This window comes from Melitaea cinxia, chromosome 4 (genome assembly GCF_905220565.1).
Source record: "Melitaea cinxia chromosome 4, ilMelCinx1.1, whole genome shotgun sequence".
Taxonomy (NCBI): Eukaryota; Metazoa; Arthropoda; class Insecta; order Lepidoptera; family Nymphalidae; genus Melitaea; species Melitaea cinxia.
This window is the reverse complement of record NC_059397.1, coordinates 18403559-18418367: the sequence shown is the minus strand read 5'-3', so window position 1 is coordinate 18418367 and position 14809 is coordinate 18403559. Positions and strand designations below refer to the sequence as shown.

Sequence of the window (14809 nt, the reverse complement as noted above, 5' to 3'; positions counted from 1 at the left end):
ATTATAGAACTTTCTGCAGGCGTTTATTAATAATTATTAATAAAATAAAATTATTTAAAACTTCAAATAGCTATACAAAGATCGTAAAGAACTTACGAAATTTCAATAAAAAGTAATTGTTTCAATAAAACAAATGTTAGAAAATGAAATAATTTATTCTAAGAGAATTTGATGATAGCTTTATGAAAGTGAGAATTAACTTAGACAAATCCAAGGGCTTATGGTAAGGTACAACTAAACTACTACTAGCCTACGATCCAACAATGATGTTGTTGATGGGAATGTGTATCAACTTTACGAAGAAACCGATGAAACCCATGATGCAGAAACCGATAGCTGTGGCTATGGCGATCTTTTGGAATTCTGGAAAATGAACATACAAACGAATTAGTAAAACTAAGTATTTAAGTAATTTCTCTTGTGTAGGCATTTTAAAAATACGACTACATAAAGGATTGATTGACGGTTTATAAAAGAGTAACTTTTAAAGTTGTGATTTGCTATTTTTAAACATACACCTGTGGTTAGCAATGCAGTATTTTCCCTCAAATATGTGAGAGAGTTTAAGCCTTTTATTTATTTATTCTATCACTATTAGACTGCACTGGTTACTGTTTTACGCAAAACTCAAAATTAATTTCTGTAATGTGAACTGAAAATTTTATTCAAGTTAAGAAATGTATTGTAGTATTAAAGAAAAACAAAATATTTATTTTAATAATTCTTAATTGTACAATATAATTAAACAAACGTGTAAAGAAAACGCACATACACTCTGTTTTCTAAACGCAAACTTTGACAAATACAAGAAAATAGTGTACAGAAGTAAATTAACAATAATAAAAACACATTATTATTTATTAAATGAATTATTAATTAAAAAAACAAATTAGACATTGAGGTGGTAACAAGTGAGTTACAGCCACATACACCAAACCTAATACAAGCTTTCTAATAAAGTGCAAGAAAAGAATTTATGTAATCATAATTTAAATGAATATTTTTCGAAGTATTTCATAAAATAATGTAAATGATTTTTCCTCTGAGTAAAATATGTGAATTTTATTAAACCATACTATTAAAAATGTATGTTGCAATAAAATATTTCAAATACATAGAAGTGTATACATAAAAGCCAGTATTGTATCTAACAAACAGGTAACACAGGAACTCTATAATAATATGAAAGTTTATATTCCTTGAAATCGTAAGTCATTTGTGAACAGAAGTAATAGTTTGAATTAAAAAAAAAAAAAAAAAAAAATTAGGCTAATCCAAACTACAGAAGGATTATTAATATAATCTGTGTTAGTGAGTTCAGTGAACCTCCTTTTTGAACACTTTATGGCACAAGTCTATATAGCAGAATACGGCATTTTCACAAAAATAAATGTTTAAAGCAGAATGATATGTGAGCCAGAATAAATGTGTCTATGTGTGTGAATTGTATTTGTATTTATGCAAAAATTTACTGGTCAATCTCTAGAGCAACTTTAATACTACTATATATAACATAGGTAATAATAACTATTACATGGTAAATACTTACTTTGATAATGGGTTACATTAATTATAAATTAATTTTATTAAGATGATATGGTCAAATATAGAACGTCAGATATAATGGCTGTATGCCAGCATGGCCAGCTGTTGTGATTTGTGGATGTTTACTTCATAAAAACAATATTTTATTAATAAAAGTAGAACTTGAAGCGTAAAAAGTGTGATATTTGTATATGTAGATTGAAAATCATCATTTGCTTTTTGTTAATATACAGTAATTTCAATCGTTGTTTCCAGAATAATCTTAATATGAATTAGGATATTGTCAATAAAATCGTACCTTTTCTGTCAGGCTTCGTACACCTTCTGACTAATCTGATGGAGTCCTTGGCGAACTGCTTCCCAGGTTCAACAAACTTGGCAATTTGATCCATTTTTCTGAAAACAGAACACCACATATTTAACAAATTATGTATAAGAAATTGTACTTACATTATTCATGATATTATTAGAAATAATACACACTATTAAATATATTTTTTAATTCACTTTGAAAACGAGCGACGCGGTATTTAATATTTGTCTCACAAATAAAATAAAAATACCTCGACTTCACAAGAGACGAGCTGAGTTTGTGACAAGTAAAAGCTACGAACGTCAGCCACGTCTCGACGTCGTACGTCACGTCACCACAAACTTTTTCGGATTCTCGTATAATACAACTATTTGTATGGCACTTAAAAAGTATTATTTAACAGTATTTTTACAAAAGAAAATGTTATTTTTAACATTTGAACTTACTTTATCACTATAAAATGAATAATAATTTCAGAAATTTGAAAGAAATAGTTATCTTATTACGTGGAGTATTTTGCAGTAAGATCAGTTCTGACATGAATTTTAATTCCACGTAGATATATTTTGTTCCATAACAATCTGTAAATATTTAATTCTTAAGTTGTGAATTGTAAACATGTATAGTAGTTCAATAAATAAATTATTATTATAATGAAAAAAAAAATCATTTGACAAGCTCCATCAAAACTCATCAACATATAATTATGTCGTTGTCAAAATTAGACAATTTTTGACACATTGATTTCTAATATTGTCAATTTGTGATTATAATTATCACGAAGAGTAGTATTTAATTTTTATTGTATGTTATAGCTACTATTTTTTATAAAATATGCTATAAAGTCAGCGATTCTGTAGTATATAATAAAGTGATAGAAGTGAAAGTTGAATTTTTAAGTGTATACGTTAATTTAACATTAATAGAAAATGTATGCTGTGGAGAAAAAGTTTGAAATCGAAATGAAGTTGAAAAGGGTATTAATTTATTTACACCTTATTGATATTAATTTTAAGTATTAAATAATATCATTAAATTTAATTTCAATTAAACAATTCTTCATGTTAAAATGTTTAACAAAAATTGTGGTGATTAACGGGGCGTATACTACGATTGCTAGGAAATGACGAATATCCAGGAGCTAAAAGCAGCGGCGAAGAGAAGTTCGTCTCTCGCCAACGACGTGTGCAATGTGCTCGGTGCTTGTGAACAGAGGCTGCAGCAGCTGGAGACTGCTGTTTTGCCTCTGTATGGTGACACCGCTAGATTACAACAGATACATCATAGTAAGTTTATTATAACTATATATTATATTCCTCACCGCTCTTACTATATTGGGTTTTATACCCAAATGTTGTCTGGAAGAAATTACCCTTTCAGTGATAAGATTGCCTTGTACATTTTTTTTGTGTGTTTAATTTATGTTTTTTGGTGTATAATCAAAAAATTGTTATTATTACTAAATTGTCATTTTTTGTAATCTATAATAATCTTAGATAACATTTTTTGTATAAACTGATAATAATAAAAAACTATTATTAAATAATTAAAATTTCGTTTTTAGGAGTAATGTTTAAATGTATTATTTTAATTTTGTCTTAGAGTAACAAACTTAGACAAGTTAGAAAATATTGCCAAAACTTCTATTGCATATCCTAAAATATATATTTACTATTTTTTATAGATATGGAACGCACAGTAACAGCTTTGGATCATGTAATCAACTTTTACATGGTGTCTAGAGAATTGGCTGATCTTATACAAGCTGGTCCTCTTACCGGCTCTACAGAGTCTTTGAACATTTATCTGGAGGTAGGTGGACGAAGGTGATATTCACTTCTTGTTCAAATTTCATAATTATTATTTATTGCTAAAGACTAATTAAATTCTAATTAAGGTTACACTTAAATATGGTTAGAGATTGCAAACTATTTATTCCTTTATACTTTACGGGGTTAGTTTTATAATTATTGTTTTAAGTATACAATTTTTTATACTATTTACGATTTTGTATTTTAATAAAAATTGCAAGTGTTTTGGTTTTTATGTTATTGTTTTATTCTATCCTTTTCAGGCTTTAGATAAGTTGTCAGAGGCTCAAAATTATTTCAATAAAAATAACCCCACAAGTGTTGAGCTAGAAAATATTGTAAGTATTTTGTTTATTTAGAATAATAACATTAACATTTTTCATTATTTTTTTATAATTATGATTAGTTCTTAATGCAGTTACAAAGCCTATAATTATATATTTTATATTCTAGAATCAACTTTATAATGCTGGAGTTCTTAAATTAGAGAATGCATTTGAAGAACTTCTTAGTAGAAACACTAGACCTCTGTCTCCTACTTCTCTCATGGATATGATTGCTTTGGAGGAAGGTAGGTTTAAAAAATTAAAGTTTTTTTTTCTAGTGCGTAAAATGTAAATATAAATATATACAAAGTAAGTAATTTATGAATTAAACAATCTGTACATAACAGTACTGACAGTTAAAATGTAAAAAGAATCTTCAAAGTAAAAAAAATTGGTCCTTCAAGCACAATCTTTTTTTTATTATTATTATTGTTTAAAACAAGTTTCTATGCTATTAAATAAAAGTCTTTTAAAAATATAGTACACACATATTGTTTTTACTTCTTATCTCAAATTTTAACGCAAAATATTCAAACATTTTTTTTTTACTTTTCTAGTCTCAAAAAAAAAAAAAAAAAACAATAAAAATGTAAATTGATCCTGATGTATTATTGAACTGTCTAGTAAGATAAGGTCTTTTGTTTCAAAATTTCAGATTCAAGTGTAGACAGTGTAAGTGTAAGTGGTGGTAACTCCACATCGAGCACTGCTTTAGAGACGATGCGCGCTGCAGCCGCATGGCTCAGTGCAGCGGGCAGGCCCCCCGCAGGCCCCTTGGTTGCTATACGGGGGCCCGCTGCATTGAACTCGCTTATAGCTTTCAAGGATTACCTCAGGTCTAGGTCTATGGCTGCGTCACCGCTCACGGTATGTTGGAATTCTTATTTAATAAATAATTGGTTTGTTATCGTTGAAGCTAATAAGGTTGTTTTATTTTACAGAGAACAAAAAATATATTGCATCGTACGGATAGTACTCAGAGAAGGACGAGCAAAATTCAGAAAGTGTAAGTAAATTTTTTTAATGTACTTTTTTGTTTCTATTCTCTTCAGCAATGACTTCTTCATTACAACGGACTGTTGTATAACTGTACTCTTAAGGGCTGTCAATAAAATTATTATTTTGATATTACCGTTTTGGACTATCCTCCCTTGTCACGTTGAGTCACACTTTCAGTGACCTCTAATAAATATTTTTTTTACAAAAAAGGCCTAGGCCTAGGCCTTCACCCCCTTAATTCCGATAATTTCGTGATTGAAAACAGCTTACAGATTATTTCGATTTTTTTTTATTTTGAAGGTATACAGAAAAAATCTTACTATTGTCACATTTCGTCACGCAAAGACCTATCTCCCTATTTGCGAACATTTTTTTTATGAACAATCCTCTTTTGTCTATGAATAGATTGGAGAAGCGAGCGATCAATATAATGATGAAAGCGTCACAAACTTTGGAACAGTCAACCGGTCTGGCCATCGGTCCGCGACGTTCAATAAGCGATGCCTGTAAGTATTACAATCACATAAATAAATAACTCCTCTGGCGTTAGTAGTTCATAATTCTCAATCAAAATATCTTTAAATGCTTATCTTAGCTTTCTCTATTCTTTCTCTTCTATTCTTCGATAGAGATGACTAATTATTTGATTTAATTTTGTCTGTTGTAAAACATGGTAAACATAATGCAAGTGCTTGAAAAATTTTATACAAAGATATTACGTTTAAAGTAAAAAATTAATTTACATCCAAAGATTAGTTATTTTATGAAATAAGTAAAACATCTGATTCATATAACATACTTTTACGTTTTTGCTGTCTATAATTTCGGTATCAATCTTAAAGTTCCGTAATTTGAAAAAAAGGATCGGGATTCAATTCTCGTCTTGGGAATGCCATTAATTAGAGATGAGTCATTTTACAATTTTCTATGTATATGACTCAATCTTAAAGTCCCGTAATTTGAAAAAAAGGATCGGGGATCCAATTCTCGTTTTGCGAATCCCATTAATTAGAGTGGAGTCATTGTAGTATTCTCTATGTATGTAGGGTGCCTGAGCCTTAGCGAAATGTTTTATATTTTAAAGTTAAAATTAGAAAGAACTATAGACTCAAAATGTTTATTAAATTGAAATGTTATTAATGTTAAAGAATGTTAATGAGCGCATCCCATGATAGACACGGTGAATTATGCACTGAAGTAACATGCACGGCGTCGGCCTAATTTATTTAGTGCGGCGCCATGCATGTGCGGTGTTGTTTTGCTGAGCAACACCTAAATGCTCGGTAATTGACCGAACAATATATAAATAATGGCAGACTCGGAGGAGTGCAGCGAGGCGCTGGACGAGCGCGAGGCGGAGGCGGCGGGCACGCTGGCGGCGGCGCTGTGCCGCGTGGCGCGCCGCGAGCAGCGCCACGCGCTCGGCCTCGTGCCGCTGCCGCGCCTGCCCGCGCTGCTGGCCGCCGTGCTCAAGGACTGCCTGGCGCTGCTGGGTGAGTGTTGTGGCCGTGACGTCATCGAGCGGGGTCGCGGCCAAATGGATAGTTCCTATTGACTAGTCTGTTGGCGCAGCTTGTAGCAGACCTACTTTCAGTTCCGCGGGTTGCGGGTTCGATTCCCGCCTGAGTCTGGGTGTAATATATGTGTAAGATAATGCTACTACGCCACCCCTGGTACCGCTGTCACACTTCGAAACCCCATGGTTATGGAGATATCCATGGTTAAAGTTTTAATGTTAGAAGAAGAATTTCGCAGCTTTCACATGTTATTTTCACATTTAACAGCGTTTTTTTTTTCACCTTTCACACGCTATTTTCACATTTCACATGTTATTTTCACGTTTCATAAGTTATTTTTAAAATAAAAACGATCTCGATTCCAAGATCAACAAACGATACAACTTACGTTACTCATGCTCCGTTCCGTAGTTTTCACATGTTATTTTCACATTTCGCACATGATTTTAACATTTCACACGTTAATTTAACGTCTTCACACGGTTTTTTAATACACGATACAACTAATGTTTAACAACTGAGAAATAGATGTTTTAATAAAAATGACAAGCCACTTATCGTTTCGCTCCAAAACAATGTAAGCATAAATTCATTGTTGTATAGTGTGTAGATATTTATTATAGATTTGTTGACGAATGGAACTTTCGGCCCGCAGCGTCGGAGGTGGAGCGCGTGTGCGCACGCAGCCGCAAGGCGGCGGCGCGCTGCGCGGCGGGCGCTGCGGCGTGCTGGGCGCTGGCGGCGCGCCTGCAGCGCCTGCAGCCCGAGCTGGCGCGCGCGCTGGCGCCCGCGCCGCCCGCGCCCTACGCCGCGCTGCTGGCCGCCTGCACGCACCACGTCAGCACCACCTTTACTGTTCTCTTACCTGCGCGGCACGTGCTGGGCGCTGGCGGCGCGCCTGCAGCGCCTGCAGCCCGAGCTGGCGCGCGCGCTGGCGCCCGCGCCGCCCGCGCCCTACGCCGCGCTGCTGGCCGCCTGCACGCACCACGTCAGCACCACCTTTACTGTTCTCTTACCTGCGCGGCACGTGCTGGGCGCTGGCGGCGCGCCTGCAGCGCCTGCAGCCCGAGCTGGCGCGCGCGCTGGCGCCCGCGCCGCCCGCGCCCTACGCCGCGCTGCTGGCCGCCTGCACGCACCACGTCAGCACCACCTTTACTGTTCTCTTACCTGCGCGGCACGTGCTGGGCGCTGGCGGCGCGCCTGCAGCGCCTGCAGCCCGAGCTGGCGCGCGCGCTGGCGCCCGCGCCGCCCGCGCCCTACGCCGCGCTGCTGGCCGCCTGCACGCACCACGTCAGCACCACCTTTACTGTTCTCTTACCTGCGCGGCACGTGCTGGGCGCTGGCGGCGCGCCTGCAGCGCCTGCAGCCCGAGCTGGCGCGCGCGCTGGCGCCCGCGCCGCCCGCGCCCTACGCCGCGCTGCTGGCCGCCTGCACGCACCACGTCAGCACCACCTTTACTGTTCTCTTACCTGCGCGGCACGTGCTGGGCGCTGGCGGCGCGCCTGCAGCGCCTGCAGCCCGAGCTGGCGCGCGCGCTGGCGCCCGCGCCGCCCGCGCCCTACGCCGCGCTGCTGGCCGCCTGCACGCACCACGTCAGCACCACCTTTACTGTTCTCTTACCTGCGCGGCACGTGCTGGGCGCTGGCGGCGCGCCTGCAGCGCCTGCAGCCCGAGCTGGCGCGCGCGCTGGCGCCCGCGCCGCCCGCGCCCTACGCCGCGCTGCTGGCCGCCTGCACGCACCACGTCAGCACCACCTTTACTGTTCTCTTACCTGCGCGGCACGTGCTGGGCGCTGGCGGCGCGCCTGCAGCGCCTGCAGCCCGAGCTGGCGCGCGCGCTGGCGCCCGCGCCGCCCGCGCCCTACGCCGCGCTGCTGGCCGCCTGCACGCACCACGTCAGCACCACCTTTACTGTTCTCTTACCTGCGCGGCACGTGCTGGGCGCTGGCGGCGCGCCTGCAGCGCCTGCAGCCCGAGCTGGCGCGCGCGCTGGCGCCCGCGCCGCCCGCGCCCTACGCCGCGCTGCTGGCCGCCTGCACGCACCACGTCAGCACCACCTTTACTGTTCTCTTACCTGCGCGGCACGTGCTGGGCGCTGGCGGCGCGCCTGCAGCGCCTGCAGCCCGAGCTGGCGCGCGCGCTGGCGCCCGCGCCGCCCGCGCCCTACGCCGCGCTGCTGGCCGCCTGCACGCACCACGTCAGCACCACCTTTACTGTTCTCTTACCTGCGCGGCACGTGCTGGGCGCTGGCGGCGCGCCTGCAGCGCCTGCAGCCCGAGCTGGCGCGCGCGCTGGCGCCCGCGCCGCCCGCGCCCTACGCCGCGCTGCTGGCCGCCTGCACGCACCACGTCAGCACCACCTTTACTGTTCTCTTACCTGCGCGGCACGTGCTGGGCGCTGGCGGCGCGCCTGCAGCGCCTGCAGCCCGAGCTGGCGCGCGCGCTGGCGCCCGCGCCGCCCGCGCCCTACGCCGCGCTGCTGGCCGCCTGCACGCACCACGTCAGCACCACCTTTACTGTTCTCTTACCTGCGCGGCACGTGCTGGGCGCTGGCGGCGCGCCTGCAGCGCCTGCAGCCCGAGCTGGCGCGCGCGCTGGCGCCCGCGCCGCCCGCGCCCTACGCCGCGCTGCTGGCCGCCTGCACGCACCACGTCAGCACCACCTTTACTGTTCTCTTACCTGCGCGGCACGTGCTGGGCGCTGGCGGCGCGCCTGCAGCGCCTGCAGCCCGAGCTGGCGCGCGCGCTGGCGCCCGCGCCGCCCGCGCCCTACGCCGCGCTGCTGGCCGCCTGCACGCACCACGTCAGCACCACCTTTACTGTTCTCTTACCTGCGCGGCACGTGCTGGGCGCTGGCGGCGCGCCTGCAGCGCCTGCAGCCCGAGCTGGCGCGCGCGCTGGCGCCCGCGCCGCCCGCGCCCTACGCCGCGCTGCTGGCCGCCTGCACGCACCACGTCAGCACCACCTTTACTGTTCTCTTACCTGCGCGGCACGTGCTGGGCGCTGGCGGCGCGCCTGCAGCGCCTGCAGCCCGAGCTGGCGCGCGCGCTGGCGCCCGCGCCGCCCGCGCCCTACGCCGCGCTGCTGGCCGCCTGCACGCACCACGTCAGCACCACCTTTACTGTTCTCTTACCTGCGCGGCACGTGCTGGGCGCTGGCGGCGCGCCTGCAGCGCCTGCAGCCCGAGCTGGCGCGCGCGCTGGCGCCCGCGCCGCCCGCGCCCTACGCCGCGCTGCTGGCCGCCTGCACGCACCACGTCAGCACCACCTTTACTGTTCTCTTACCTGCGCGGCACGTGCTGGGCGCTGGCGGCGCGCCTGCAGCGCCTGCAGCCCGAGCTGGCGCGCGCGCTGGCGCCCGCGCCGCCCGCGCCCTACGCCGCGCTGCTGGCCGCCTGCACGCACCACGTCAGCACCACCTTTACTGTTCTCTTACCTGCGCGGCACGTGCTGGGCGCTGGCGGCGCGCCTGCAGCGCCTGCAGCCCGAGCTGGCGCGCGCGCTGGCGCCCGCGCCGCCCGCGCCCTACGCCGCGCTGCTGGCCGCCTGCACGCACCACGTCAGCACCACCTTTACTGTTCTCTTACCTGCGCGGCACGTGCTGGGCGCTGGCGGCGCGCCTGCAGCGCCTGCAGCCCGAGCTGGCGCGCGCGCTGGCGCCCGCGCCGCCCGCGCCCTACGCCGCGCTGCTGGCCGCCTGCACGCACCACGTCAGCACCACCTTTACTGTTCTCTTACCTGCGCGGCACGTGCTGGGCGCTGGCGGCGCGCCTGCAGCGCCTGCAGCCCGAGCTGGCGCGCGCGCTGGCGCCCGCGCCGCCCGCGCCCTACGCCGCGCTGCTGGCCGCCTGCACGCACCACGTCAGCACGCCCCTCACTTTTCTATTCACTGGGAAATGCATTTCCACCCTAAACTCCTTGCCAGTATAGAGGCGGCGGGAGCGTGAGTGATAACATTTCAAGTTAGATATCCAGATACCAGTATCGCGTCGAGATTTTATTGCAGTTTCCGTGCTCTAGCTGGGGCCCGGTATTAACCCCGCCCGTGTGCGGTTGCAGTGCGTCCGCTCGCTGGAGGAGTGGGCGGAGGGCGTGCGCGGGGACGGCGCGGCGGGCGCCGTGGACGGCACCGTGCACCAGCTGGCCGCCGCCGCGCTCGCCTACTGCCACGCGCTCGCCGCGCACATGCACGTCATCGGTGAGGGGGACTAGGGATTCAAACCCCGCATTTCTCAATCCCGCGGGATTAAAATCCCGTAGCTCATTAAATCCCGCGTGACCCACGCTCCTATAATAATATTATAATACTAGCTGACCCGGCGAACTTCGTATCGCCTAACAGTCGATTCTTTAATTTTATTAATTTTTTTTTAGAATTTTTCTCTCCGTAAGAGCCATCCTCGTACTTCAAGGAATATTTTAAAAAAAGAATTAGCGAAATCGGTCCAACCGTTCTCGAGTTTTGCGCTTAGCAACACATTCAGCGACTCATTTTTATATTATAGATACAATTAAATATTAGTACTAACATTTTAATACAGTTAAGATTCAGTTTTCAAACCAATCGAATAAATTACTTGTCAGTTGGAAATGATTATGATCCCCTTAAATCTGGTTTAATCTGGGCTAATCTAATTAATGGATAAAAATTGTATGAAAATTTCGGGTTCCCTGTTCCAAACACTATAGTTTACAATAACTCCCCATACAATCACCGTTTTTTATTAAGAACTATCAGCAGGAATTGCATTTTCTGACTCCATCAGAAAGATCCGTCAGAAATTTTAATGATTTACTTATTATTATTTTTTTTCTTAATTTTTGGCGTGTTAGGTAAAAGATTTGGCGCCAATAAATAAATTTGCGGGATCTGCAGATCTGCGTTGTAGACACGCTGGATCTCGTAATTCAATCAATAATGGTATAGGATCCCACAATCCCACGGGATCGTGTATTCCGCTTTGCTAGATTGCAGTCCATAGGGGGACCTGTGTGGTCGTTATTATCGTGGACGGCACCGTATCAACCACGTCTACTACTATCTCTAAATTTTTAGATAAAAAAATTCTATTCCGTCTTTCCTCCCAATTAAGTTATGAAGAATTGCGCCTGCGTCAAAACTTGCCCTGCTTCTGCTGTTTCAACTCGTTTTAATTTAAGGGAACAACGTTTGTTGTAAATAATCTATGCAAAAAAAAAAATTCTATCTTAACCAGTAGTTCCCGAGATTAGCGCGTTGAAACAAGCAAGCTCTAGCAACATAACACTATAGTGCGTTCAACGAGCCGAGATACCAAATGTAAATAAACCAAATGCAAGGTCATTCAACTATGCAGGGTTTTGTAACCTTTTTTTTACTTACACAAATTTTAAATGTAAAATATATTTATATTTTATAATTACTGAATTAAATATAATTAATTAAATATAATTAGGTATTTAAGATTTGACACTTCTTAAATAATAATTATCGAAATATAAAAGTCACCCGAGCGCTTCAGGACACGAAATGAAATAAAAATAAATAATACAAATCACCTTCGACCTTGCAGAGAGACGTGCAGCAGATAGCAAACAAACAAGATAGAAAGAGATAGACTACATTTTGTTTGTTCCGTCGTCGCTATGAAAAAATGATGGCCTTTGTTTACATTTGGTATCTCTTCTCGTTGAACAGACTATAGTGTAGTTACCGCCGCCCACAGGCGCGGCGCTGGCCAACGAGGCGTCGTACGCGCGCGCCGCGGCCGCGCTAACGGCGCCCGACCGCAGCGCGCTGCTGCTGGCGCTCTACATGCGTGAGTACTGTTCACACTCATGACCCCCCCCCCCCCTTCCTTGAATCCCCCCCTGCCTGATGGTAAGCGGTTACCGTAGCTTACAGACGCCTGCAACACCAGAAGCATTGTGTAACACCCGGTGTTGACAGGTCAAAACGAGGGATGCAACAAGGGTTGTAAATATAAAAAAAAAACCTTGTGCACCAACGGTATATTTTAAGAGTATACAAATTTAACATTCCGCCAAATTTAATAAGACTTGTTACATACATCATAATGTAAGCGCGATGTAAAAGACAGGCATCGCCATCTATTAAGAAATCTTAGAACTAAACTTAACTTTAAGTTTAATAATGTAAGCGCGACTAAAAATACCAATAGCGCCATCTATAAAAACCTCAAAAATTAAGTTGGAGTTCGTACAAGCATCGCAAGCACGTTGCCCCAAGAGCTCAAGTCATCTTACTCACCCACAGGAACACAACATTGCTTAAAAGCAGTATTATTTAGCTTTGATCTTCTCTAAGGTCGAGGTACTACCCCAGTCGGGCTGCTCCACAGGTATTTTGAGCAGGAAATTTCCTGCTGTGCCCTACCTCAGTTAAAATGTGGATTAGTCTTAGGTCTATTTTGCTTCTAGTCAAAAGAGAAATACACAAATTGAAATTGATGTGCATTTATTTTTAATAATATAATAATAATTTAATTCAGACATATGTCCATATTTTTGTTAGTTACATTTTTTTTCCTAAACTGTTAGTAATAATTATAATTTAATAAAGACGACAAGTTTACACAATGGTGGCGAACAGCGAACTACTTTATACAATTAAAGGAAAGAGTTACAAAAGCTAATCATTCAATCAATTCAACAGATTACAATCAATATTCAATTACTCTACAACATCACCAATAGATGGCACCATTTGTTTCATTTGATGTATTATTATAACACCCCCACTACATCACATGAAACTTACTTTACAAATTAACAACTCTTTACAAATTAACAAATCTTTACAAATTAACAACTCTTTACAAATTAACAACTCCTAAAGCTTCAATGCATTGGTAATGCTTTGTCACACCGAGTGCCTTTGTAAGAACATCAGCTGGCATATCATTAGTACACACATATTCAATATTTATAATATTACTACTAACAGCATCTCTTAGGAAATGATAACGGATATCTATATGTTTACTTTTCCTATTCAAAGCATGATTAACAACAAATTTTTGAGCACTCTGGCTATCATTGTATAAGGTAATAGGACATACATCTTGATTAGTGACTTCAGACAACAATACTCTCAAATACATTAATTCTTTGCATGCCTCTGCCATTGACATGTACTCAGCTTCCATACTGGAAAGAGCCACAGTCCTTTGTTTTCTACTTTCCCATGATATGACACCCCCTGACATCACAAAGCAATACCCTGTATATGATTTCCGGTCAATACTATTATTAGCCCAGTCAGCATCAGCAAATCCCAACAATTCAAAACTTCCTTTTATATACCTTATACAATAATTTTTAGTTCTCTTTAAATACCTGAGAATCCGTTTAGCATAATTCCAGTGAGTACTGGTATAACAAGAATTAAATTGACTTAAAAAGCTAACACTGAAGGCTATATCAGGCCTTGTTAACACAGACAAATACATGAGGCTACCTACTAATTGCTGATATGGTATATTATTATCATTAACATTACAATTTTTATCAATATTTAATTTTAACTCCATAGGTGTACTAGCCTCTTTACAATTTAACATATTAAATTTAATTAACAATTGATCAATATATTGTTCCTGATCTAATGTACAAACATTATTCTCTTTATCAAAATTTACTCTCATCCCCAAACAATGCTTTACCTGTCCAAGATCTTTAATCTGAAATTTTGAACTCAATATTGAAATTAAGTTATTTGTCTCTACTTTACAATTTGAAAATACAAAGAAATCGTCCACATACAAAGCAATAATAACTTTAACATTATTATGAAATTTTGTAAATACACATGGTTCTACATCACTTCTCTTAAAACCCAATTCAACCAGACACTGATCAACCTTTTCATACCATGATCTTGACGCCTGCTTCAAACCATAAATAGCCTTATTTAATTTAACAATTTTTCTACTATTATTATTTAAATCAAGTTGTGGATGAGCCATATAAATGTCTTCATTTAAAATCCCATTCAAAAAAGCAGTTTTAACATCTAAGTGAGTAACATTTAAATCTAATTGTACAGAAAGTGCAAATAACAATCTTAAGGTACGGTGACGCACTACAGGTGAGAATGTCTCGTCATAGTCTATTCCCGGTTTCTGCGTGAAGCCCTTTGCCACAAGACGAGCACGATATCGAACACCATTGTCACTATCAAACTTTCTTTTATAAACCCATTTACACTGAACTAAAGTCTTTCCTTTAGGCACCTCACTCACCACTACCCAGGCATTATTATCTTCAAATGCTTGAAGTTCCTCTTCCATCGCAGCAGTCC

General features: G+C 43.0%; 2 protein-coding genes and 1 long non-coding RNA gene across 4 annotated transcripts in view; 1 reads left to right on the top strand and 2 right to left on the bottom strand.

Annotated features, from left to right (window-relative positions):
- Window positions 1-136: 136 nt before the first annotated feature.
- On the bottom strand, window positions 137-2218 carry LOC123669972 (protein transport protein Sec61 subunit gamma). Of its 2 annotated transcripts, none has more exons than XM_045603481.1 (3): window positions 2109-2218; window positions 1844-1941; window positions 137-363 (listed from the first exon to the last, which is right to left on the bottom strand). In XM_045603481.1, the coding sequence occupies exons 2-3, from the start codon at window positions 1935-1937 to the stop codon at window positions 251-253; spliced, it is 207 nt and encodes a 68-aa protein (XP_045459437.1). In that variant the 5' UTR covers window positions 1938-1941; window positions 2109-2218; the 3' UTR covers window positions 137-250. The 2 variants fall into 2 exon arrangements, with proteins under 2 accessions (XP_045459437.1, XP_045459436.1); XM_045603480.1 differs by having other exon boundaries at window positions 2029-2185.
- A 383-nt stretch (window positions 2219-2601) lies between these two features.
- LOC123670345 (exocyst complex component 7) overlaps window positions 2602-14809 on the top strand; it is an 18690-nt gene continuing 6482 nt past the window's right edge. Inside the window, exons 1-12 of the mRNA XM_045603843.1 lie at window positions 2602-2835; window positions 2979-3144; window positions 3543-3670; window positions 3933-4007; window positions 4123-4240; window positions 4651-4862; window positions 4937-5001; window positions 5400-5500; window positions 6311-6487; window positions 7167-7348; window positions 10567-10705; window positions 12213-12305. Of these exons, the coding sequence (XP_045459799.1) occupies window positions 2788-2835; window positions 2979-3144; window positions 3543-3670; window positions 3933-4007; window positions 4123-4240; window positions 4651-4862; window positions 4937-5001; window positions 5400-5500; window positions 6311-6487; window positions 7167-7348; window positions 10567-10705; window positions 12213-12305 (1504 nt within the window). The 5' untranslated portion in view covers window positions 2602-2787. The remainder of the gene's footprint in view (window positions 2836-2978; window positions 3145-3542; window positions 3671-3932; window positions 4008-4122; window positions 4241-4650; window positions 4863-4936; window positions 5002-5399; window positions 5501-6310; window positions 6488-7166; window positions 7349-10566; window positions 10706-12212; window positions 12306-14809) is intronic.
- Window positions 13037-13903, bottom strand: LOC123670347. Its single transcript, XR_006745905.1, has 2 exons — window positions 13338-13903; window positions 13037-13302 (listed from the first exon to the last, which is right to left on the bottom strand). It is a non-coding gene; the product is annotated as an uncharacterized LOC123670347 (long non-coding RNA).

Bases quoted from the DNA above. Each gene is read 5' to 3' on its own strand.
- LOC123669972 (XM_045603481.1), bottom strand. From the start codon at position 1,937: ATGGATCAAATTGCCAAGTTTGTTGAACCTGGGAAGCAGTTCGCCAAG. The intron at 364-1,843 runs GTACGATTTTAT...TTCATTTTCCAG, and splicing joins TACGAAGCCTGACAGAAAAG to AATTCCAAAAGATCGCCATA.